Raw genomic sequence first — 27,258 nt, 5'->3', positions numbered from 1 at the left:
CATAGAAAAATCTTATCTTTATTTGCCTTTTGTGAGAGAACAGACATTTTCCCTAAGGCTTCTCAAAAATATCTGTATCACATAAAAATATATAAAGGTATATCAAGAAATATAAGGCACATCAAACCTGCTCATACATTAACGTCATGTTCACAATGCCATCTATAATGATATCTGCTAAGAGACCAGCTATGGAAGGGAAAATTTATATTACTAAAGAAAATGCACAGAAATATTTTGCATTCACATCTGGTTTTAAATGCTGTTTGAGCAAAACCAAATGTTCAAGCCAGTCTGTTTGTAATAGATACAACTACTTATAACCATATCTTACTGAATGCCACGTAAGCTTTTTCTGTATTCGTTTCATTTCATATGGCAGGATGTGATATCTTTTTGCAATGATTCCTTTGTAATCTTGGCCAGTTTCTAATTTTAAATACACTCTTCACCACACAAGAAAAAAAAATTGCATTTGGACAGAACCATAAAACCTTAACAACTAATCATCGACTTTTATATAGCGCAGTATTAGCTCTAGTGTTTCTGTGAACATGAATCCCATTTACAAAAATCCCTCTATTACTGTTTCAACTTCATTTAGCTGCCTTCCAGAAATACAGATTAAATATAGAGCTGCCAATACATGAGTTTCAAATGCACTGTGTATTTCTAAACATCACTCCAAGCAGCTCGCTTGCTATTCTGTGGTACACTCCAGTAAGTCAGATTCATGAGAACAAGCTTGTACAGAGATGAGCCAATGTTGCAAGGAAGACCAATTGAGTGCTCAGGACCAGTAATATACACAAACGGAGATATTTTTTTTCTCGCAATTGGCTAAGGTTCTGAGCTTTCACCAGAAGGAACTTGTTTCTCTAATTTAGTGGATTACTTCAACTTTATATTGCCATGTATGTGCAAGATACCCAACCAAGCCTTGCAGTGACAAAAAATTCAAACAGCACGATTGCTTTGGATTGCTTATAAGCTACGTGCCTAGATAAATATCCAGGCAAAAAGGTGGGTATGAATTCACATAAATTTACACTCATTCAACTTCTAATACAAACACCATAAATGCAGTCTTGTTAACTCTCACAAAATTTGGCCCACCAGATAGAGCCTCAGGATTATGCAAGAAAGCACCAGTCTTTAGGTTGGTTTGAGAAAATATATTGTCAGAGATAGATGTCTTCTGACATGTGTCCTTCACTCAAGGGCCTGGTACCTTTATTCATCTGTATCTCTATAGACTGGGATTTCTCGGCACAGCCTTTCCACTTCATCCTGTTAATATTTCCAAATACCTCTTCATAAGCTAACGATCCAGTGTGAAATTTAGATGGTAAATAACTCCCTCTGTTTCATAAATCACATAAGAACTTGCACGGTGTTATTTCAGATGGAAATAGAAATAGGATCTCTCATACTCTGCCACAGAAATAACCACTCTAAGCTACTCTCTAACATCAGTTGAACAGAGCAAGAGTTAGGAAATTTTGAAACCCAGATCAATAAGATAGTATTATTTTTTTACAACCATACTGAAAGAAGGTTTAGTTCTCTCATCATGTTTCCATCTCAAATGATGAAGCTCTCTGGCTCAAGTCCAAAACAGGTATGCCTCAATAATCCTGGCTTCAGCTTTCAACAAGAGGTGAGAATCAATACTTTTTTTAATTCATTTTCTGCCACAGGAAAGCATAACTATGAACAGCACTGATGGGTGTTAGCAAATTGTAAAATGCGAGCTCAAAACATCACTACTTTTCATTTAATTCCTACAATTTTGGGAGGAGGGCACAATTCATAACTTTTGAACTTCCTAGCTAGCACTGGCAACTCTACAAAAACACTTTATGATCAAACAATTCTTACAGAAGAACGGAGGCCAAAAAACCCTACCAAACCCAACAATGAAAAGACCACAAGACATACCTTTAGAACGGTTTGTCTCATAACCCTGTTGTGTTTTAAAGGACTGAGGTTCAGAACACGGAACAATCTTAGACTCCATTACAGGAATCGTCTCTCTCATCTGCTTGGATGGCGTGCTTTCATCTCTGTTCCCACTCAACCCCTGTACCTTTGGAGAGAGTGTCACTGGTTCTTCTCTGCACTGTAATGCAAAGGTTTCTAAACGTGCATTTGCTGAGTTAATTTCTCCTATGTGCCTGGTATCGTTAATATGTAGTTCATGGGCTTGCAACAATACTTTTGTTTGATTAGCAGCTGAGGTTTTGAATAAGTTATTAGATTCAACACTACATGAGCTTGCATGACTCACAGGAGATACACCAGCAGAATGGCCAGCACTTTGCACAATATCTGTTTCCCTTGCAGGAGCAGCAGCAGGATTAAAGATGATCTGAGAGGTAGAGACATTGTGGCCAAAATCCTCTGCGAGCAGTGCCCCAGTCCCGCCGCTGGGCAGAGCATCAACTTCTGAAACAGAATCCTCTGTCAGGGCAACAAAGTCAGAGGGGGTCTGGGCAGCCGTGAGGTCGGCCGAGAGCAGCGGAGACTGCAAGGAGCTTCCCATGCACTCTGTCGTCTCAGCCGAATGGGAAGGAGAGAACTCTGAAATCACAGGTTCACTTTCCACATACGATTTAACCTCCAGCACGCACCTGGACTGCTGCACAGAAGAAACCGAATGACTTTCCGGAACTGGTTTGGAAAATTTGTAGTGTGATGAGAAAGACTTAGGGAGAAGTTTTCGCGTGGATTGTTTGACTGAGTATCGGCTCTGCTCCTCTGCAAAGCCTGAATCATCACCCTCATTCTTCCCAGAGCTTATGCAATTTATAAAGACATTCTTATTAGCTGAGGGCTCCTTTCCCTTTTCAAAATCATCTGTCAAAGACCTTGTTATCTTCTTGCTACGCGAGCTGCCAAAGCCAACGGAATGCCTTCCTCTGCTTTTAATATGTTCCTCTAAGCTCAGTTTTTGCAAAGTGCTGGGAGAGGACTGGGCACCATTTGAGATGTTAACGTTTTGACTAGCTGAGTCAGGCTTCTGCTCACTCCCTTTCTTGTTATGGAAGCTAATAGAAGGAGTGCGGAAAATACTCCGGCGCTTGCCTGTGCTCCCTGAGCTGGAGTTAGTGCTGGATGGGGAGGAGGTGTGGACGCCAACGGCATTAGCAGAAGAAGGTGAGGAAGGAAGGGAGTCGTGTCTCCGGCTAATACTTCTCCTGAATATTGGCAACCGAGATACTAGAGTCGATCGTCTGGATCCTGAGTCCCCCATCAGGGCACAAAGTGTCCGTGGCTCTTCACAGCCGATAAACTTATCTGGGATGAGAGAAGGAGGAGAGGGGGGAGAGAGAAAGAAAGAAAATATAAATTACTCAGCCTCAAAGTCCACTTGAACAGGCTTTAACTCAGCCTAAATAGATGAGATGCCAACATCAATTTTATGTACAGCTGCGAGTTCTTGTGTATGCATTACTGAAGATTTTTAGAATTTCAAAGTGATGTTCAAAAGGCAGCGGCTGAAAACCCAGCAGCTGAGCAAAGATGTGGCTCAACACATTCTACAGATGAGAGATACAGTATTATATATATTATACAATGCAGATCACACCAGGTAACAGTATAAAATCTACATACCAAAAAGATATACAGATATACCACCCAAACATCCTTGTCTTTTGAAGTTCTCGGGACAAGCCTCCTTACAAACTGTAAGCTCTCTTAGAAGAGACTTGATTTTTCATTATCTGAGTAGAATAAAACATTATTTTGTTTGTTTTCCTAAATACTCAGATTTTTTTCATGGAAGAAGAGAATATTAATTTTCCAGCCTTCACTGAACTTTCAGTTGGATTTTTAATGCCTTTATATGCTCCTGATAAATGCTGTACATATCACCTTACAGCAGAGCAAGTGCTGGCATTGAAGTCACGCTAAAATATGCGCCACCAAAAATTCTTCCTAACTCTAGGTTCTAGGAATTTACTGTCAAAATATGGGATCATGTTTCTGGATTTGAACTTTAATATTTCTTTTGAAAGCCTCTCTGAAATCCTCTTGTAACCTACTTGGTTATAATTAGTTATTCTTGCAGTTTTTTGAAATCAGTGAAAAATATTGTGTCTGTGTATGAAACTTTTTATAAATATTTAAGCTATAAAAACTGATTTTGATCAGCACAGCAGATACACAAGAAGAAAATTAATCTTTATGAAATATATACCCATTCTATCCTCCTTTTTGTTCTTGTTGTAATAAACTAACACTGAAAGACAGGACCACAGAGGGAGCAGTAAAAACATGTGATATATAATCACAAGAACAAGAGAGGCTGTAGGTGTAACACACGAGTACAACTTCGTGAGCTGTAAGTGTTCAGGATATAGGAATAAAAATCAAGTGTTTAGATAAAAAATGTTTGTACATCAAGTGCAAAAACATTCATTCACCTCATGAGCAATTTAATATGCATTATGAGGCTACAACAATTATCTACTAACTGTATATATTTACACAGTGAACATATGTACACACATATATAAAAATAAAAATGGGAACAGAATATTTAAGGAGTAATAAAACTACCTATATGTTATATTACTGTGAAAAAAAGGGTAACAAGTAAGTTCAGAGACTACTTCTGGCTACGTACTTCCTGCATTGTTAAGTTCGGGGATTGTTTTGTTTTGTTTTAAAAAAAGCTAGTACAGCTCTGGTCTGAATATGCACTGCCAAGCAGCCACAGTATTCACAAGCACCAGGAATCAATAAGCAATTTCGTAGTTTAAGATGAGAGAAACAGCTTGGGAATGGTCACTAATCCCTAGAAATCATTAGTGATCTCCGATGACAAGCTAAAACCCGACCTAAACAATACCGAGGTCCTGCAATTGAAACAAAAAGTTGAATTCAGTCTGATTGCCTGTACTATCAGCTCTGTCCCACACACACAGGTTATCAGAATAACTTTACATCCACCAAACGAACCAATGCACGACAGGTTGTTCCATTTCACTGACACATAAGGCAGTTTGCATTTACACCACTGTAAGAGCAAAAGCAAAGGCAACAGCACTGAGAAGCTGAGGCCCTGTGAAATCACATAGGGGCTTATGTTGCACCAGCTGGTTTGCCTGGCCGTAACTCAGCATATTGAAACGTGCTTTGGAAAGCCGCATGCACCCCTCTCCACTCTCCCCCTACAAACCCCTCTCGTTCTTCAACGACTTCCAGACCTATAGGGTTGGGTTTGGTTTTCTAGTACTTGCAGGCATGCTGATATGCATGGATAGGCACACACACAAAACAAGATTATTTAGAGATTGTCAGGGTTCTTCCTTATATTTTAGAGGGACATCATAACTGCTGAAAAAAAGACTTCAGAATGCAGTTTTACAACTGCAGTAGATGAGCAAAATATTTTAAAAAGACATTAAATCGCTATAGGCATTTTATACACAGACAAAACATTTGCTCCCATCATTCACTCTCCTGCCCACACCTTAATTGTCAGTTCACTGGAGAACAAACCACCCTGGTTTATAATTATGAAATTCTCTGAGTTGAGAGAAGGAAGCAGAAAAAAAACTGAGCAAAAAGCATGTATTGTAACTTTTGCTGGAAATACAAAGGCTGTGTCTAAATAATAACAGACATTATTCCTAATAACTTACCTGTGAATATACACAGCCTTTGCTTTCTAGGTGGCAGCAAATTTTAATAATACATTCCCTCTAACTGCAGGTAACAAAATGGCATTTATTCAGTCATTCTTCCTTCCTTGCCTCTTGAAGGAAGAGCACAAATGTACTGTCAACATTTCTCTTATTGCCTAAGCAGCAGAAATCCCCACCCATAAAATATGAACTAACCTAGTGTTCTTTCTAGGTCTACAATAGCTATCAGAGGGCATGTCTCAAAACACACACATACACGTACACATGCGTGTTTATGTGCATATACGAATGCTTATGTGTGTACACATTTTGAATAATTTGAATATTGTGAATAGTTTATTGATATTATGAATATTATTTGCATACACAGTTTATTTTTTAATATACTTATACATATACACACATTTTGCAGTGTAAAAGTGCCAAAGCTTAGCACTGAGTTAAAGTGACAACTCTACTTGCAACACAGGAAAAAAAAAATGTATTTCAAAGTATTAATACCCTCAGCTACTAATGAAATAAGATCTTTTATTAATTTTTTTACTTATTGCAGAGGAGTTATCAACTACCATATATGTCTTATTTTGAACAAAACGGGAAGTGCTTCCTTTCAGTCTCCACATAAAATGTCATTACTTGTGCTTACCACTTCATAGCAGTAACCCTTAGAGTGAATCTCACTCCAGCTACATATTCTGTACAGAACCGCTAATTTTCCATGTCTAACATCCTCATCCCTACTGGCATCATTCTTAAAAGCTGCAACAGAGGAAAAAAAAAAAACAAAACACACAGCAAAAGAAAGACACCTTTGCAGTGGTATTATTCCATTAGAAATAACTCTTTCAAATTTAAACTGGACAATTCTGATCCTACACAGTCAGTCTGGGACCTAATACAAAGCTCTATTTTAAAAGAAATTATTGGGTTTTTTGAATAGTAGCAAGAAGTCAAGTAAACAAGAAGGATCAAGGAAAAGTGGCAGTCTAGGAAGGCTTTCAATTAGATCAGGCTCTTTGTTTACGATAATGTTTTGCATAATTATCGCATAACGTGAACGGCCAAAAATGGTCTACACAGTATTCTGTACTGAGGTCTGAATTTTGACCAAATAAAATGTAATACAAAGAAATCGTTTGTGTAATTCTAAAATACAGTTATTGCTGAAACTACAGTGCTACAGTAGACATTCAAATTTTGCTTTTTATGGAATGGATTTTTGATGTACATTTGCACCTGGTACTACACAAGGCAACGTTTGTTATACTGAAGAAAAATAAGTAAAACTGTTTTGAAAACATTTAATTGCAGCCAGAGTAATGGTGGATTATTTCAGGATCTGCCCTTCCTTAAGAGCTTGACTACAGCTCACATTTTCTGAGCTCCTGTGCTGAAACCAACGCAAATGAGAAAGAGGCAAAGTGCAAACAAAACATTTTCCCTCTTATTAGTAATTTTTAAAGTTAATCAAATGGTAACAGTTTCCTTTCACATTGGTCTGCACCAAGATGTTGCAAAATTCAAGTTAATCTAAAAAATATCTGAAAGTCATGTATTTAATTGCAGGAAAAAACAGAGGCCAAGTTTTTTTTTACACTTGAGGCTTATTCTTTCACACAGGAGATCTTTGCAGGAACCATCCAGCTATACAATATTAGGCCTTTATCTTGCCTACAGCAGTTGGACAAGTATAAAATACATAAATGTACAGGGTAAGAATTATACAAGCCCTGTATTTTATATATTACTCTACCTTGTCAAAACAAACAAATTGCTCAGCTTTCAGACAGTGAATGTAACAGCAGAAAAAGCACCACAAGTGTTAAAACGGCTAAAATTGACAAAACATTACACCAGTGTCTCCAGGGAAATCTACTCCGGTAATCCACCAGCTGAAAAAAAAAAAACCACCACCAAAAACCACCCAGTACTTTTTACTTCAGTTTCTGCCAAGCCAATACTTGCACAAGTGAGCCATGCAGTGCATTCAGTGAAGAGCAACTCTCACTGATGGTTTTGAACTCCAGTAGATGGAGCCATTGATCTACTTTTTCCACTGACTGCAAGTATGTAAAAGCAGCAGCCAGTGCCTTTTACATTTCTCATCACCTTTGAGGCAAAATTTAGGACTTGACATTATCTGTGAATTTTACCAGTATCATAACTACATGTACATACCAAAAGCTAATGTATGCTTATTCAACAGAGAACTGTAATGCATCAGCCAGTACAAACACTCCCTTTATAAATAACCAACCTACTACTACCTCTCAACACTTTTTAAACGGAAGTGTTTCCTAAAGATGAAAAGCTTTCCTAAAGATGTTCTCCTTAAAGATATATGTCCTAGAAATATTAACCAATAACTTCCATGCAAAGAACAAAACCAAATTATCTAAACTGGGAGATGACACGACACAGTTGAAAGGCCCCAACCTTAAATCAGCACAGAACATTAATACTCGTCTGCTCCCTACGTCTCCTCGCAGTACAGTTTTTAGGCTGCACTCATAGTTTAAGGCAGATGATATATTTTCTTTAGTGCTTTGAATCAGGAATCATATAATAATGCAAAACATACAGGACTAACACATGGATCTCAACCTGCGAATACACCCCATCCCTCACGTCAGCACTTCCATAGGGCAGGAGGCAAGGGCCACGTGATAGATAGAGCCTCCATAGACTAGCTGTCTCCAGACTTACACAGAAATTAAATTTACCCCAGGATACTACAAATACCAAAAAACCCACATGAATATTTTAAATTGTTGGTTAGTCAACAGAAGTCCTAACGCAGCTGATGCACTTGTAAGGCGCAGTCCTTTAGCCCAACAGGTAACATCGTAGCCTGTGGCTCCCACCCAAATCATTAGAATTCCATCATTCAGATTGCAGCACTATATCGTCCTCAGCATTTAAGCGTTACCGCCTTCAGTATTATTCCAATTCATTCCAATATTATTTGTGGCTCTAGTACTTTGTGCCTTGTTTTTATCTACATAGCTCCCAGAGGTCACTATGTGTGAGCAATCCTGTACACAGCCAACATAAAAGCCTAAAAAAGCAATTAAAATAGGGTTTTACATTTAAAACAAAAGCAAACACCTGCATATAAATAGTCAGGGCTTTAGTTGTTATCAAGGATGATGTAACTGGATGAATAGGGCCTTACTGAAAATACTAGCAAAGCCAAATGCCTGTACAATAGAAGGTACCAGCCAAGAAAGGTGGGATTGTTGATACTGAAGCAATTTGTTTTTGCAAATGAAACAAGCAAAATTCCTTCTAATACTTAACAACTCCATTTGCTTTTGTGACTAATGCTCTTCCCTTCTCTTTCCTTGTGTGTGTAACCCTTGCAGCGCAGTACAGAGCTCAAGAATGTATTTTGTGGAACAGTGGCCACAGCCGTATTCTTGGTGCAAAATTTTATAATCTACTACCATGTCTGCACTTGCTTGGAGTTTAATTTTTCTTAACGTCTTTATAAACAATAAAATACTCAACACAGGGAGCTAGACCTTGAGAAAATGTGTGTCTACACATGCATGCATGTACAACTTCACATGCTTTTTCCCCTCTGTACTGAAAACTGATTAGGCAAAATAGCTCTTACATATATATATATCTGGAAATAGATTTTATGTATCTGGAAAAAAGAACACAGAATCCAAGCACTAAGGTATCCTAAGGCAAGACATGAGATTTCTTTCAGTTTCCTGTGTCCTGCAGTCCAGGCCTATCTTTATTTTCAAATGCTTCCATGCTTTCAGGAAATCAGAGAGGAAGCAGGCAGATAGATTTGAATAAGTAAATGTTAAGCCACACACACATCAAAACCTCATCTCCCATTCTGAGTGCTCTTTGACTGATACAACTTGAAGACAGCTGTTTCACAAGCCTGTAACTGCTATTTCCCAGCACTAGGATGAAATTAGAAGTGTAACAAATATTCAAAGAAAACTGGAGATAAGTTAACTATATATCCTCTTTTGACTTTAAATTAGCCAGAAGACTAATGTTAGCATGAGACAGGTCACATGCAACTCATTCTTGCATTCATTATCCCTGGGTATGTAAATTCATCCCACTTGTACCAGGTGAACTGCAAGTTTACTAAGAGAGAACCAGGGAAATTGGTCTCTAGAAACCTGAAGGCCACAGTTCTCTCCTACCTACATTTAAATCATCCCCTACTTCAAATGCCTCTGTATCACACCAAAGGTTAATCTCAAAGCACCTCCATATAATATACAAAATATCAGGACAGAATAGACCAATCTTAGCTGTAGTCTTCACATACAGCCAGCAGCCAGTTACTCTTCAGTAAGAGCTGGGACCATCTACTGCAAAAAGTTGACTGTATGAAGAAGATAACCAACTTTCACCTATGCAACAATCGGACACAGACAGGTCAGAAACAAGGCAAGGACCATACCACAGTGAAGCAGCAGTCACATTCACATGACTGGGTTTTGGTGTGTTGTATTGGTTATTTTTAACAGAGGAGAAACCGTGTGTCTCATCTCGTCACTTATCTGGATTCTGGAGAAGCATACAATACATTTCTTACAACATCTGGTTTTCACATTACTTTAATACTTTAGTTTAATTAGAAACAGTTACAAGTATAAATAATAATCTGGAGATAGAAGTATGGGAGGGTATATGCTTGCTTTGCGATTCAAATGTCATGGCACCCGCTCCCCTGACTACATTTCCCAAATGTGTCTGTAAGCGATGAATTATTCACTTGTTAAAAGTGAAGTGGACTTACACAGGTTCCTGAGTGCACATGGAAGTTATACCATAGTGGGACAAGAAGATATTGACTAATGCTGAGACATCTTTGAGGGACACAGTGATGGCAGTCTGGTGACTGGGTAGAATTCAAGAGAAGCAAATGGCATCCTTATTCCCTCACATCTTTCCCTCCTCTTACCCTGACTCACGATGCACATGATAGCATTTTTATGATGCTTAGAGACAGCAGAAAATCACGTTCAATTAAGGCTTTAAGGAAACTAATTATGTTTGGACTTCACACTAAATACTGGGATTTAGTCATGAACATGGGATGTGTTCATTTACAGACAGTGATTTGACTTTCAGCTGTATCTTAGTTTAAACAAAAAGGAAAAGCAACCTAGAAAGAATCAAGGATCATCTTTTTATTTCATGCAGGAAAATAGGTGTAACATGCCCTCTAGCACACTGACTCATTTGCACATTGGAAAACAGCAGAGCTAGCATTTACCTCAGCCCAGGACATTTAGAGATGGAGAGACTTCTTGCCAGCTGTTTGCTCTGGAATTTGAGCGGAACAGATCACTGCAGCGCAAGCTGGCTAGTATTCTCACGAGGAAAATACCAGGAATAACATGGCCCTAGCTCTATACCCCATGGTGCACTGTTCACTGCATAAAATCTGCTGGTAGCATGAAGCAAAGCACCAATATTGGCTACAACTCCTGCAGGCATTCAAAGCATCTCTACCCGCTCCCCCACAAAAATCCACAACTTCCTTAAAATATTCTGCTGGCTCACAAGATGTCATAAGCGTCTCTAAAGCATGATCCGGCTGATTTGCACAGTCAGTATTGAATTCTGCTACCATTTCTAGACATTCTGCTTTAATGTGCTCCTTCTAAAATCTGTCTTTCGGTGTATTATAATCGCATACCTCTTACTCTCTTCGCGCAACTGCTTCAAAACTGTCTCAGCACTACATGCTCCCAGCAGAACTGTGAGTCTTTGTTCTGTGCTCTCCCGTGTCTATTCCTCTTATCTTCCAGAATCACAACCTGAGTGTCATCAGCAATTTATTTTTTATGCTAAAGCTTCCTGCATGTTTTCGAGTCTGGCTGATTTTCAGTCTCAAGTGCTGCCTGCTTCTGCTGTGTATGAGGCAACCACAGTGACAACAAGGGCAGGGGTCATTTATTACCTCTGTCACCGGCTGACCATGTGACTTTAACTGCATTAAAACGGACCAAATCCTCATCTGTTGTAAATTCATGGGGCTCCACTGACGTGAATCATGCTGATTTAAACCATTTGGCCTTTCATGCCCCTAAGCCTCAGTCATCCCATCTGTAATTCTTCTTTAATTCTTGCAAAAGCAACACTTGGACCTGTATGATCTAATCACTCCTAGTACACAGACTCCCAATTTAAGTGACTGGAATCAGGATTTTGTCTACATCCTTTTTTAAGCTGACCAAGTACAGAATCCCTTAATGGATTATAATGAAAATTGATAAGACCCCAACAAATTAATTATGCAGTTCGGAAGATTCATACACCCATGTTCCATTCCTACTTCTACCTGTCTGCTTAGAGCCGCTGTTGAAAACAGAGTACTGAGATAGAGGGACCCATGGCCCACCTTAACATCCTCATCATGAAAAGGACTGGGCAATAAGAACTCTTCCATGGGATCCAGACATGTGAAAGAAGTTTTAAAATAAATCAATGTGGCTAATTGCATTCATGAAAGCAAACCGTGAAAGCTTTGCCTAACGTTAGGCAGGCTAATTTATAGATTGGTCTTTGATTAATAATAAGGTAATTGCAGTACATCACTGCAGCAGCTGTTGACTATGCTACCATGAAATAATATCTCATTAACAGCAACAGGAGCAAGAATGCTCTTTTCCAAATTCCCCTAAACTCAAAAGAAGACAACAACAATTCCCAACTCATGCCTTGAAAGAAGTCTGGTGGTGCAAAACGGACTGATAATCCTCAGACTCACTGTTCTGGGCAAGGTACTCACAGCTTAGTAAACCCTAATGAAAGGGAACAACATGATTCCTGTTCCCTGCAGGTTTTACCACACATAAGATGCATGCCTCATGGGGCAGAATATCAAATACATTCATAATTACAATCCCCAATATTGCCTAGTTTTATTATTTTAATTATGAAGAAACAAAAGCAATTAGTTTGCACGTTAATGTATTCTACTGGACACCGCTTATAAGAGCGGCACATTTTTAGGAATCAATCGTACATTTAGAAATAAATCATAATACTTATCACCTTCTACTTAATAATTCCATGAATCTTAGCAAAGACTTGGGCAATACCCCTTTTGCTATATTGAAAACAATTATTTCTAGATTAGATTTATCAGACTCACGTCAATCTACCCTCTTACTAATAAAAACAATGAAAGAGAAGAAAACTCAAGACAACCGAGTATATTCAAATACTCAAATTCTGATTGCAAGTTGGCAATCAAACATTAAAACACATTAGCTCACATTTCTGAGGCAACGGGTATAGCAGTTTAGGAAAACCAAGTACCATAGCAGTAATGCCCAGAACCACATACACCAAGTTTACATACATAGTAAAAACCTCCATTTTGTTTTGAAAACTGAAGGTTAAGATTGTCTAAGCTTAAAACCGAAGCCCACAAAGCAAGCACAGAAAGACACCAGCTTGCAAACTCAGAGCTGCCTAGCCAGAAGAAAAAAAAACAGCATGGTAGTTCACAGGAGTCCTAGAAAAATAAACACTGGATTTAATTTGCTTTCCTCTGGATTTAGAAACCCAGCTCTCTGGAAATTCACAGCTTGTAGTTACAAAAGAACACAGACTTCTGTTAATGTTAGGATTCAAACCAAAGTTCAACACAGAAAAGTCCACAAAAAGATGGGGTAAATGGAAACTGTGATATACCAAGCACTAAATAAATACCCAGATGTTACGTGGAAGAGCAAGGCTGTTTGAAGCCATTAGCTGTGTTCCCCCTACTTAGGAATGATCGGCTTTGTGACCAAGGGACCCATGAGAACCTATCCCTCTTATCTAATGCCCTCTTGGGCGTTGTAGTTTTGTCCTGTAAAAGCAGCTTGAGACAACTAGATGGAAGGTTGCAGAAAAGTATTGCTGCATTATCAGAGAATTATGATGTATTATACCAGAAATATTTTTATCTAATAGGTATTTTAACTTCATGTGTAGCCAGTCCATAGTTACTGTCAAAACCTGGTTTCACACTGGCTAGTACTATTTGGGAATCAAATACTAAATGTGATTCCCAAAACAAACACACTTTTCCTAGGCGTCCACATTAATACAAAAGCTGTTGTAGCAAGAAAAGGTGAAGGAGACACATAGCATTGAAAAGCAACCCACTGGGAAGAATAATGGGCAAGGAGAAATAATGATTACATTAAGGGAGAGTATTCCAGAAAAGGAAAGCTGTATGGTGGCTGCTACGAACAAATGACTAAGTTTGTTCCATTCAGCTTGCTCGAGAAACAAGAACGTGTACACATAGGCCCAAAAGTGGGTGAAAACAACTCTTTCAGTTGAGATATTCAATTAATAATCTTTTACAACTGCCTTTTGTTCTAAAGTGTATTGCCTTACCATATTGCCTCTCACAACCAAGGGAATTACCTGTTACTTGAATCTCCCTTCACCACCATTTCCAAGAGTTTCAAACAATTATCTCCAAAATTGGTCAGAGCAGGTGACAGCTAATCTTATTAGGTAATGCTTTTCCTGTACGTTCCTGGATGTGTCTGGTGTGCCTTCTCATTGTTAACCAAAACAAAGCTGTACAGCTTCGAAGGGTCTGCAATCAGACTCCATCATTATGGCCAAGATGGTATCATGTGCTCCCCTCTATCAAAGGTAACTCTCAAAGTTAGTCTAATGTTCAGAAAGATCAGGGACACTTGAAGGCATTTTTATAAAAGCTAGTGTTTTAAGTCAGTCCTCAAAGTTCAATCAAAAACATTAGCTTCTTAGCAGGGTGCAATCCATTTGTACTCTACCTCCTGGTTGGGATGACAGAGAGCGGAGATGACTACGCCACGCATACAAGTTTGATAGAAAGACAAATTGTTGTTTCTTTACAGCACGTTCCCTCACATCTAAGAAACACAGATCTGTAGCCTGCATTTTGCCTCCAACAAATTTAAGCATATTGAGAAGTTCAGTGAATAAAGAGAGAGAACTGGTGAGCAAGGATGGCAATAGCAACAGAGAAATAAATGATCACAGAACTAATCTATCATGTCAATTCAGAGCGGGCAGTTTGGAGACCTATCTCAAGGCAGAGGAATATACAGAACAGGCAAGGCAGCATCCTAACAGGAGAGATGCCTGTTGAAATATAGAACGGCTCAGAAACTCAAGAAATTCAACTCTGCTCTCAACCTACAACAGAGATGAATGTCTAGAACAGACAGTTAAAGAAGAAACAGCTGGAAAATGCAAAATAAAGAGTTAATAAGAGGCAAAGTTGGGAAAAAAAAAAAAGATTACTTTGGTGATAAAACCATGTCCGAACAAGGAAGAGTCCAAAGTCATCCTGATTTTTTTTTAATTCCACTGAAAGATATAGCACAGGAAGATTTACTGATCCTTATTGATTAATGACATTATCTCAGAGACAAACTCAACTGAAACTTACAAAAAGGAGTTTCTGAACAAGCATGCTACAAGGTTCAATTTTTCTTGAACTAACTCATAGATGCTAACAAATTCAATTCTGCCAAGCACTTAAGCACATGCTTGACTTTAAGAATGAGAATAACCTCATCCCTATTCAGTAAAACACTTAAAAGCACACACTTAACTTTCAAAACATGAATGGTCCCATTGACTTCAATGGGACATAAGCACAATGCTGAGTGCTTTGCTGGATCAGTGCACAAGGATATAATTTAGCCCCCCCAAGCCCCCCTTCACCGAATGAGTTGGGCATCCTGTGACTCACCATTTCATAATAAAAGACAGAACAGTAAAACAAACTTTAAAGGGTAAAAATAACTATATAGCACCTGTAAACCAAACTTCCCTATTCTGAATGCTTTTTAGGGTTAGTGTAAAAGCTGAAATGAATTCTCAGTATATTTTATACAGTACTAACAAATGAATATCTTATTTTCCTAAATTTATGCACAAGTCTAACTGCTATGCAGGCACAATTAAGATCTAAGAAATGCAAAACGAAGATACCATATGGTTCTCAGTTCCAAAAATCGGACACATAAAAGCAGATTTCACACACTTGCGTGTGAACAGAGAACTCTGATTAAAAGACAGCTAAATACAGCAGGTCTCCATGCTTTCCCGCGTTTTCTTTTTAAACACAGCTAGAAATGCATAAAAGAGGTGTCAAAAAAAAAAGTGTCTGGGTATTTCCCAATTACCTCAATCACTCTTAATAAGTAAACAGTTTGCACAATCATTAAAGGTTAATAATTTCAGGTAAGAAAATCGATTCAGAAGCACATATTACTCCATTTCTGCATATGTATTTATGAGATACCAACATTTGTATATCACAGACCTCTGACTCTGTACAGATCTGAAGTTTTGCTGATTTAGTTATGTGCTTTTGCAACAAGTGAGGTAAGTAGTTTTGCACATTGTTCATTTTACATATGCATATTTTGGCTGCATTAGTAGCACTGGTGAGCCTGAAGAAAGTTGAAGGGAGAAGATATTATTGAACAGGAGGGAAAATTCAGGAAACTAAGCAGTATGTTCTCATTTACTTCGTAAGCACTCACTACTAAGTAACTACAAGCCCACAGCTAAAAGTATTGCACAGCTTTCAGTTTTATCTCACAATACTGTCCACTCCTGACTTACTCCATCACACCCAAGCGCTACAATATTAAATACCAGTACTGCTTCCATACTTTCAAAGTGGCCTACAAATATCAGAAAGCATGCTGTGAACACAAACGTACAGTCTGTCAGCTGTGACATAAGCAGTTATTCAAGACCCATCCTTCCTCCATGGCCCTCAAGCGATCAGATAACAAAACTCATACTCCCAACAATAAATATCATTCCTATTGCCACTTGTATTACAAACACTGGTCCTTTCCATTATAAGGGCTTACTTTTACATATTCAAAAATTTTAGCTTATTCTGCTTAGATATATCTGCTTCAAAGTGGAAAATGTCAGTCAGAAAGCTTTGCGGCACCTGAAAGCGAAGCCAACAACTGATTCAGTAGAGTCAATAGTTCAACATCCAAGTGGATAGCAGTAACGAGTCACATCCCTCAAGGGTCTGTACAGGGACCAATGCTATTCAGTGCACCCTCAGTAAGTTTGCAGATGACACCAAGCTGGGTGGAAGTATCGATCTGCTGGAAGGCAGGAAGGCCTTACAGAGGGACCTGGACAGGCTGGATCGTTGCACCAGAGCCAATGGTATGAGATTCAACAAGGCTACGTGCCAGGTCCTGCACTTGGGTCACAACAACCCCATGCAACGCTACAGGCTTGGGAGTGGCTGGAGAGCTGCCTGGTGGAAAAGGCCCTGGAGGTGTTGGTTGACAGCCGGCTGAACATGAGCCAGCAGTGTGCCCAGGCGGCCAAGGCGGCCAACAGCGTCCTGGCTTTTATCAGGAATGGTGTGGCCAGAAGGAGCAGGGAAGCGATAGTGCCCCTGTACTTGGCACTGGTGAGCCCACACCTTGAGTACTGTGTTCAGTTTTGGGCCCATCACTACAGGAAGGACATCAAGGTACGTGTCCACAGAAGGGCAAAGTTGCTGAAGGGTCTAGAAAACAAGTCTTATGAGGAGCAGCTGAGGGAGCTGGGGTTGTTTAGTCTGGAGAAGAGGACGCTGAGGGGAGACCTTCTCGCCCCCTACAACTACCTGAAAGGAGGTTGTAGCAAGGCGGGGGTCGGTCTCTTCTCCCTAGTAACAAGCGATAGGACAAGAGGAAATGGCCTCAAGCTGCACCAGGGGAGGTTTAGGTTGGATATTAGGAAAAACTTCTTCACCGAAAGGGTTGTCAAATATTGGAACAGGCTGCCCAGGGAGATGGTGGAGTCTCCATCCCTGGAAGAAGGGTAGACGTGGTGCTTGAGGATATAGTTTAGTGGTAGACTTGGCAGTGATAGGTTAGCAGTTGGACTCGATCTTTAGGGTCTTTTCCAACCTTAACGAGTCTATGATTTTATCTTCATCAACGACATAGCACACCTTCAGCAAGTTTGCTGATGACACCAAGCGGAGCAGTGCAGTTGATAAGCTAGAGGGAAGGGATGCCATCCAGAGGGACCCTGACAGGCTTGAGGAGTGGGCCCATGCAAACTTCATGAAGTTCAACAAGGCCAAGTGCAAGGTCCTGCACCTGGGCTGGGGCAATCACTGATATCAGTACAGGCAGGGGGATGAATGGATTAACGGCAGCCCTGCAGAGAAGGACTTGGGGATACTAGTGGATGGAACATTGGACAGAGGAGGGCTGGAAGACCTCTGCTATGAGGAAAGGCTGAGAGAGTTGGGGTTGCTCAGCCTGGAGAAGAGAAGGCTCTGGGCAGACCTTACTGCAGCCTTTCAATACTTAAAGGAGGGCAGTAAGTAAGACAGAGAGACTTTTCACCAGGGTTTGTAGTGACAGCACAAGGAACAACAGTTTTAAACTGAAAGAGGGTAGGTTTAGATTGGACCTAAGGGAAAAACTGCTTATCATGAGAGTAGTGAGACACTGGAACAGGTTGCCCAGAGAAGCTGTGGATGTCCCATCATTGGAAGTGTTCAAGGTCAGTTTGGATTGAACTTTGAGCAACCTGATCTAGTGAAAGATGTTCCTGCCCATGGCAGGGGGTTTGAACTAGATAGTCTTTAAAGGTCCCTTCCAACCCAAACTATTCTATGATTCTGTGACTCTGCCCCAATTCCCAGAGCTGCAAAGGAGTGTGGAAAGGCATCTAAAACCTGTCAGCTGCACAAAACGTGCTCTAACTCCACAAACCAAGAGACCCTGTCTGCTAGCATCAAAATTAAATTCCAGGTGACCCACCAAGGTACCCCAAAACTGATTTTGAGACATGTGCTCTGGAAAAGTCTCTTAATGAGCAACCTAAAAATGAAAATAAACCAGTGACATGATTCAGACTCTGCACACTAGGAAGGAAAGCATCTTCTGTTTAGAAGAACTGCTTAACACAGCTGCTGAATCAGGCCCTCCTACACCATAGCACAACACGTGAATGTATTCCCAAATCATAGCACATTTATAGCTGAATACAAAAACATCTGATCTCCATATATTCTAATTTTCAGGTACTCCTTGATCTTTTTGTTTGTTATATAATGAAGTTTTCAAACTGGTACAAAGTAAGTTGAAAGCCAGAAGAGGAATACTTAAGCTACTGTTATTACCCACTTCTGTCAATAAGAACTCTTAGTTAATACCCAAAGTGAGTATACTTGCTCAACAGTGCATCTCTTTGCATATTTGCAGCTCTCCTTGTGTTTTCATGAACTTATTTTCCAGAAATGGAATGTGTTCTTTGATTACTCTTCTTCTTCAGAAAAAAAAAAAAGAATAAATTAACAAGTTATAGAGCATTTTGGTTAGGTAAACACGAACAGAGAATGTTCTGTTAGTAGATGTAAACGGCAACGAAAATTCAAAAGAATAACATCAGCTGAATTCCAACAGTGGCAGTCAGATTAAGCAAACTTATTCTGAAACTTTGAAGCAACCTTCTGAATTCCAGTGTAGTACACCTACTTGTTATTCTTGTGAGGATATGCATAAATGGCATAACCAAGATATGGATAGCAGGAATCAGGAGCAAGCACACACTGTCTAGATGTCTCACCAGGATAGTGATTATATCTATACTTAGCCTAGTAGCTCTCAGTAGTCCTGTCAACTGCATGTGTTAGACAATAAGCAGTCGTACTGCACTTGTAAATCACACATTTAAGCAAGTACCCTGCTTGCAGACTCCTTGCACACTGTAAGAACACTGTTTAAAATGTTTCATGGAGAGGAGTTACAGTTGACAGAAGGGAAACATTTGGAAGTAATGAAGGCGAGCTCTGTTGCTGGACAGCAAACTGCCAGCTTCAGAGCAAGCAAACCAACCTCTCTGCTTTAGCAGAGGAGGATGTATTTTGTATGAAATTTCTAGAACTTAAGTGGTACCAAGAAATTAAACGAGTGACAGCACCGGGCCATCTCCCAGGTTGGATGAGATATTAAAAAACATCTGACACACAGCAGTCTTAACTAGTCGGTCTTACTGAGATCTTCTGAAAAAGAAAAAAAATCACAATTCCGTGTAGAGGGAAAATAAATACTTCTAAAGATCTACCATATCTGACTATCTGACTAGTGCTAACATAGGCTGTAGCAAAAAGCTGCATAAACTTCATGAGATAATTTCAGTGTTACATTCAACGCTTTTATGCTCAGTGATGACATAGGATGGCAAAGGATGGCAACAGCAGTCTCACTCGTTTTCTTCTGTCAAGAGCACGCGTCACAAAGGCAAGTCTCACACGTACCACATGCAAGAAATCAGGTAACAATCCTCCAGCATCTGACAGGGACCAGACATTGTGACCTAGTAAATGAAAATACTGAATGGAAATTCAAGTCTTAAAATGAAAAATGCTGCTGAAAGAAGCATCAAGATAGTTTTTCTTCACTTGGTGACAAAAGTATCTAGTATTAAAAAGAGAAGCTTATTATTTCAGAAGCCATTTATTATTTGCATTACATCAGTGCCTGTAGGTCCTGTCATGGGCACCCTATAGTATACAACACACCTACATTTAAGAAAGTATGTTCCATACTTCAATGGGCTTACAACTCAAAATACAAAACAGATACCTGAATGAAGGTGCAAGATGAAATTAAAATAATGGTATAGAAACTACAGTTATTTTGTCACGGTATTAAGTTTTCTATTCTGGTTCTAAGGTAGTCTTACAAACAAGAATTACACATCACATAGACCACTGATGGAAGTCAGTAGAAATCAGTCTTCCTTCTCCTCTGCCGTGACTCTGAAGATAACATAGGTATTTTGTAGCTTCTTTAGTTAGCCACAATCTCTTCTTTCATGTTACGTTAGGTTTCCTTCTCATCACTTACAATTCAAATCAGGATTTCTTAGGTCTTCTATGCTCAACCAAAAAGACTTAACAAAATACAGGAGATATATCTGTTGGGTAGCACACCTTTTAGTCTTTATCTTCCTATGTGCGTTCACTGAGTACCTCAAGTCAGTGGAACATGACTGAATTTCCTGTGTGTCTTGCCCTCACTGACTTTTGGCATTCCCTACCAAATCATCTGCGCAGACGACAGTCCCTGAGGGATTACAAAAGTGTCCCTTCAGACATACTTTTAAAGCCTTTCATTGTCTATGCTGCTTCTTAGTTAATTTCCAATTATCAAATCAATAAAGAAGAAACTTCGTAGTTGTTTTACATATGACACTTAAATTTTTGATAGTTTTTGAAAGATCACATATCTTTGCCTATGTCTTTCAATCTTCAATCTAATTCAGAAATGGATTGAGTCCTTTAACTTTCCTCACACAGTGAAAATTACACTATTGTTATATTACTTTTCCCAAAACAACATCAATAAAATTAACACCTCTGCTTTAGTCTTGAATTTCTGTCAAGCAGGGCAGAGATCACACTCTGTTACCTCTTAAGCTCATTACTGCTTTAATAATTATGTCCAGGGTTTCAGCATTTTTTGGTTGTGGGCCAAAGGCTGTTCTATAAATATTACATTTTTTTCTTTGTCTGTTCTTTTGATCCAATCACAAACTACTGTAGAAGAGATGGCTAGCTGAAAAATAGTTGTAGCTCCAGGAAAGCCAACTAACAGGAGCCCTGATTCTCACAAGTTACCTTCCCTTTGTTATATACATACCATAAACACAAAACAAACAATTCTTTGCCCTGCTACAATCTTAAATATATATTCTCTCAAATCCCTACGGTCAGGCCTCAATTTCTCTTAGACTTATCTCTGTCTTAGAGCAATGGGGCAGGACACAGCTTTTCTCATGTCAGGACTCTAGCCGACTACTTTTATGATCTACCTTGTCCTTGACTCAGAACTCTTCAAGTTCTTCACAATAAAAGCCAGGCAAAACAGACATGTACAACATTTTTACAACAGCTGGATATTCGATGATGGGAAATATTTTGACTATTTCTTCAAATTAATTTTTTTATATTAATGTACATATTGCTCCAAGGTACACCAAAAGGCACAGGGAGGTGTCTGGGTTGTACCAGAAAGCACCTGGAGAACCCTCAGGCACCAGGAAAGAGGCAGGACCACCCTGGGGTGCCCTGAGACACACACAGAGGCCCCTAGGGGACAAGCAAAACTCAGTCAAGGCCTGCATTCACCTGCCAAAATGCATCGGGGGCTGCATGGGTCTTTGGAAAGGCACATGGGCAGTCCTGGGGCACCCCAAAAGGCACAGAACATGGGCTGGGCTAGGGCCACGCTGGCCAGGTCAAGGCCCAATGTGGGACCCACAGCCCTTGGCAGCAGAGCCCAAGGCCCAGCCTGGAGGCGCATGGAAAGCAGCCTGTGGAGGTGAGGACAGCCCTGAAGCACTGCTGGGGCTGGGGAGGGGAAACAACCCACAAGCCAGTGCCCAGGCAGTGCCCCTGCACAGCAACTCCTTGCTGAGCACTGGGGAGCACAGCCCAAAGCCCCTGGGGCTCAGTCCCACTCCCCCAGTGGGGAGACAGAGCAGCAGGTGAGATACCCAGATGCTTGGACCCACCGTCCTTGCCTCGACCTTCCTTGTTTACTGGGTGCCGGGCAAAGGCCTTGTGACATTGTTCAGCCCGGGGCTTGCCCTGGCCCTTGCTCTCTGCATGGCCCCTCTCTTCCCCAGCAGCCTCAGCCATCCCAGCTGACCCGCCTGGGCCACAGTCATGCAGGATGTGCCTCCCCAGGACGCAGAGCTACAGGGCACTGGCACAGGGAGCCAGGGCTCCTACCAGAGCTGCCCAGCAGAGCAGCTTCAATCCTCCTCTGCCCACCTGGGTATAAACCCTGGGGCCCCTGGAGGTGGATTGCTTGACCTGCTCAGCTCTGTGCCTGCTGCTCAGCAGGGTTTTGCTTGTATGCTGCATTTGCAGAAAAGCTAAGAGATGCCTGAGAGAGTTGAGTGATCTGGAACTATGTGAGGATCAGGACCAAGTGGGAATGACTGGGAGGCTACTCCTTCAGCTGCATTAGAAATAGCAAGGGAAAGCTGAAGAGGTAAGATGTGCTGAATGCTAAACTTAAGGACTGTATTCCTAGTGAAAATAATAAGCATGCCTCACCACCAGAACTAGAGTGCATATCCCAGAAAAGTGTAGAATATTAGTGCAGCTAATGCAGTCTTACACAGTTTGATCACTCATCCAGTTATCATCAAGAAGTATCACTGAATGACAGAGGATTTTTTGCTGGTGTTTTATCCTCAGAGACACTTTGAATAACACAGTGGATCAATAAGTCAAAAATAATTGAAGATGCAACAAAGAAATCTATTCAAAGTTCGTCCACATAGAAAAAACTGTGCCGTTTGTTCCCATTTACTGCACTCTTGTGCATAACACTTTGTGCGTAACAAGGAAATGAGTATTCAGCCTTGACTGGTTCTCAATTAGACAATGGATAGAAATCAAACATCTACAGCCTGCAAAACTACCACCAAGGAAAGATCTGAAAATTGATTCACTTAAGCAGGATTAAAGGAAAAAAAAGTAGTGGACTTCTAATGCACCTTAAATAAACTGTAGAAAGAGACAGTAACACTCTATAGGGAATAGATCAAGTTTCACACTTGACAAAACTGCTAAAAGAGAAATTATATTTTTTAAAAAATTTCAAGAAAAGGGAAGTCTTTTGCGTTTTCTTACAGCTTTGGTACTATTTTCAAGAATTTAAGAACCAAGTCCCGTAATACTACATATACCTCTAGCAAAGGGTATGTAATAAACTTGTAAGGTCATGCTGAAGAAAATGTTACACACATTTCTAGACATTATACATGTATTAGGCATTTTTCCATAGGACTGTAAGGCTGAATTGGAAAAAAGGAGTTAATCGATACATTCCTCAGGAGGTTATAAAGGCTAACACACTATTCACAACAAATAATACAAAATTCCTCTTAGAGTACATGACCAGACAAGAACCATTTCAACTAACACTTTTAAAAATACATTCTATTACAACCAGTCAATCCCTTTCCACTTCCCACAGCAAGGCTGATTCTAGTGGACTTTTAATTCAGATTATATTCTTCATGCTGCTCCAAGGCTGATCTGATCTATTAAACCTTGCAGTGGAAATCTGATCTTTTCCCCTGTTCTCATTATCTTGCATCCTGTTCTGACATAACATTATACTTACCTTCCACCTCCTCAGTATTCAATGGTATTAGAAAGCAAGCAGCTTCCATCAGCAACCTGGAATTAACATTCAGTAACTGGAACTCCCTTTATTAATGAAATATATAGTATTTAAAAGTGGTGAAGAGACTGAGGAGACAATGTCTTTTAGCACTGCGTCCAAGGTGGTACAGATGCTATGCCCCTGGGCAGCTCCCCAACCTGCAGCTGTGCCGTCTTTGCAGAAACATTAGTCTTCAGGACACCTGTGGTGTCCCCCTGCATCTCTATGGTGCCTTGTGTGATCTCAGGGAAGTCACCTAGTTATTCAAGCATTAAAGTGGATAATCCTTTCAGGGTTATTGAAAAGATTTAGTGCAATGTCTGTCTAAGAGCTTTAAAATCTTTAGGTGGCAAACCCTTCTGAAACACAAATAGGCACAGCAAACAGTGGGGACAAACCGCACTAAAACGGAAGGCTGCCTTACGAACAGAATACAAATTAATTATGAATTATTTTAGTATTATCCCAAACCCTCAAGTGGGAAGTTCTGTTGCAAATTGTTAGACTGTACATCTGCTGTTTGCTGAGAACATATGGTGCAATTGTAACAGGAACTGCTGAGTAAGAGAATACAGCACTTCATTTGGAGAATAAAGCATACCTTGAGAAGCACTTGCATTGTTCATCATTTGCCCTAACCACATACAAGTTACCCCACCATTGAATATCAGGATTTGGGCACATATTTGCATGGCCATGTTTTAAATTTTTCACTCTCTATCTGTATTTTTTCTTTCCTGCATATGTAGCTAGGATCCAAAGTCACTCAGCAGACCAAATAATACATGAGTAAAGGACATGTGTGTCTCTCTCGCTTAGTTACCAATAGTGGGGTAACCTCCACAGAAAGGAAATATTTTCAGTGTTATCTTTGTTTTGGTTAAAAAAAAAAAAATGTTTAAAGTCACTGCTGACAGCATCAGAATTATGATCTGTCCTGAAAGTCTGTACCAAACTCTACAACCGAAATATGCCCAAAAACCTGCTAATTGGTGTGCTAACCGATTTGAAATACATGAATGAGTATAAATTATTTCATAGTTACTTGAACCTCATATTACTCCAGTCCTCTACCACCACCCATTCTCCGGCGTGCAAGCCACTCCTATATTTATTTGAGCAGATGAATCATCTAAAGTGACACAAAAGTGAGTAGACATATTGGATGCTATGGATTAGTCCTACTGTGTTTCATTTGCTTTCAACAGACAAAAGGGATATTCAGCATCTTGGAGCTCTTTTTGCTACGTCTTCTGTTTTCCTTACATTCTTGCAATGAATTACGAAGTATACATTTTCCGCTCATTCGCTTTGACAGATTAGGGTCTGAATCTGCCAAGCAGAGGAAATCAACGTTCCACAATTTACTGAATGAGGAAGTCATTAGCAGGTCAAAGCTCAAATGTTGGCATGCCTGTTTAAAGTTATTTTCATTCTTATACAAATACTTCACAGGCATGCAACGCACATGGCACTTGCACACACTTGCTTCTGTCTGATTTGAGAAAACCCTATGCAACGAAATATATGCAATGTTCAGGCCAATAGGTTACAATAACTGTTACAGTCTCATCTTTACTTATTATAACTGCAGCTTTAAGAATCTCCTTTACACCAAGGATCTGAAGAAAGTTAGAAACAAAAGGCAGACACACCCATGAAACGGAGAAGGCAGCCAACTACTCAGACTTTCAACTTTGCTCAGGAAGACAGCTATTAGAATATAAGGAACAATACATAGGGATTTTAAATGGAAAATACAAGGAAAGGGAGGTTTAAGACCAAGGTTACTAAAACTAGAGATGGAGCCAAACTATCAAAGTATTCCTAAAGATACATAGGAGAGATGGTTGGACAGGCAATTCAGATTGTACTGAAAATATAACTAAAAGTTATTTAATACAACAGAGTAGTATAGCTAGTGTATTATGGCGCAACACAACTTTCAGCCCACAAAAATAAAGCATTGCTGGGAGTTTCCACACCAGAGATACTGGTAAAAATCTAGAAGCTTAACCCCAGCCTTCCTGCAGCTGATTTTAAGCAATTACATATATATCTACACTTGCAATACATGTAACACTGTTGCTTTAGTCCAGACCAGCTGAAGTCACATGTCAATTACAAATCATCAAGTGCTAATCCTACCTCTGTTCAGCCAATGCGTACATGTCATCTGCAATCACTAAAGGTGTTGTGGAAGAATAAACCGTTTTTTGAATGTTATTCCACTCTGTTCCTGCAACTCCTACTCTGGCCACCTTCTCTTCAGGCTCATTTATGGTGTGTAATCTTCAAGCTGGGGACAGCAGCACAAGGCCCACACCTGCATGACTGCTCCTGGTCTGGCCCTGGCACCTGTCCATTGCGCCAACAGAACTCTTTTGCACCATGCCCAGGGGCCAGCTCCAAAATGACTCCCCAGCTTCAGCCTGTAACATCTAAGAGGCCTCCAAAAGCTTCACAAGCGAGTAGCCAGAGTGACACCTATAACCCTCAAGCTCTGACACACAGAAACAGAAATGACAGAAGAACTGACTGAATACCACAAACCTGGGTTTCCCTCTGCAACTTCTGAAGCTAAGACTGATTAATATAAGTGAGTTTCTGGAAAGGCAGTAAATATAGAAGGCACTGTAGCAAAGCAAAAGCAATCCCTTGAAACATTGACATTTCAAGGCAATGTGGAAAGTGTCCAGGTGATACCAGTAGAACGTAATATTAGCAGCTCATACTGCTTCTGTGGAGATTATGGAAATACCAAATCTCAGTGCTGTGACCAGGAGTGCTGAAATAAGTAAGGCGGATCAAGTGAAAGACTTCGACAAGACATTATACAAAAATCTCTCTTTCTACACATCTAAGACTGTTTAATAATTTCAAGAATCACTGTTGACAGACATAAGTAAAAGGCCATGTTGAATGAGAAAGGGGAAGGCTTGTAATGTTGGCCAGGAATGTTTACTTGAGTCATTCCCCCATTTAGGCATGGGCTGCACAGGAACACAATACCAAATAGGAAGCATGACCATGGGAAAAAAAGTAGAGGAGAAGCTGGCAACAATTCCCTGATGCTCTGTTTTGGGCTAGATGAACTATTTTGTCTTTTTATTTGAGGGAGGTAGGAATACTTAAGAGAAATAAAATCCCACAGACAAGTTCTTATTCTCATAACCTCTCTTTAAATTGCATGGAAAAAGCCAATTGGAAAGTATAGCCTATTAAGCTATAATTACTAATTTGGTCAGTAAAAAGTTAAATCATCCCCTACTTCTGAGAATATATACATCCTCACTATGAGAAAGGAGGAAATACTTATTGTGCTGACAAACTTCTGAGCAGAACAGGCCAGGTGCAGTGATGGCACA

The 27,258-nt window shown here is 39.9% G+C and overlaps 1 protein-coding gene across 8 annotated transcripts in view; it reads right to left on the bottom strand.

Moving 5' to 3' along the window:
- CCSER1 (coiled-coil serine rich protein 1) overlaps nt 1–27,258 on the bottom strand; it is a 733,964-nt gene that overhangs the window by 660,715 nt on the left and 45,991 nt on the right. For 7 of the 8 annotated variants that reach the window (XM_064449956.1, XM_064449958.1, XM_064449955.1 and 4 more), the window contains exon 2: nt 1,942–3,300. In XM_064449956.1, coding sequence (XP_064306026.1) covers nt 1,942–3,256 — 1,315 coding nt within the window. In that variant the 5' untranslated portion in view covers nt 3,257–3,300. Of the gene's footprint in view, nt 1–1,941; nt 3,301–3,430; nt 3,560–27,258 lie in introns of those variants that run through there. The other variant, XM_064449957.1, reaches the window with a different exon arrangement.

This window comes from Phalacrocorax carbo, chromosome 4 (assembly GCF_963921805.1).
Source record: "Phalacrocorax carbo chromosome 4, bPhaCar2.1, whole genome shotgun sequence".
Classification (NCBI taxonomy): Eukaryota; Metazoa; Chordata; class Aves; order Suliformes; family Phalacrocoracidae; genus Phalacrocorax; species Phalacrocorax carbo.
The sequence above is the reverse complement of the archived record's forward strand: the minus strand, read 5'-3'. Positions and strand labels throughout refer to the sequence as shown.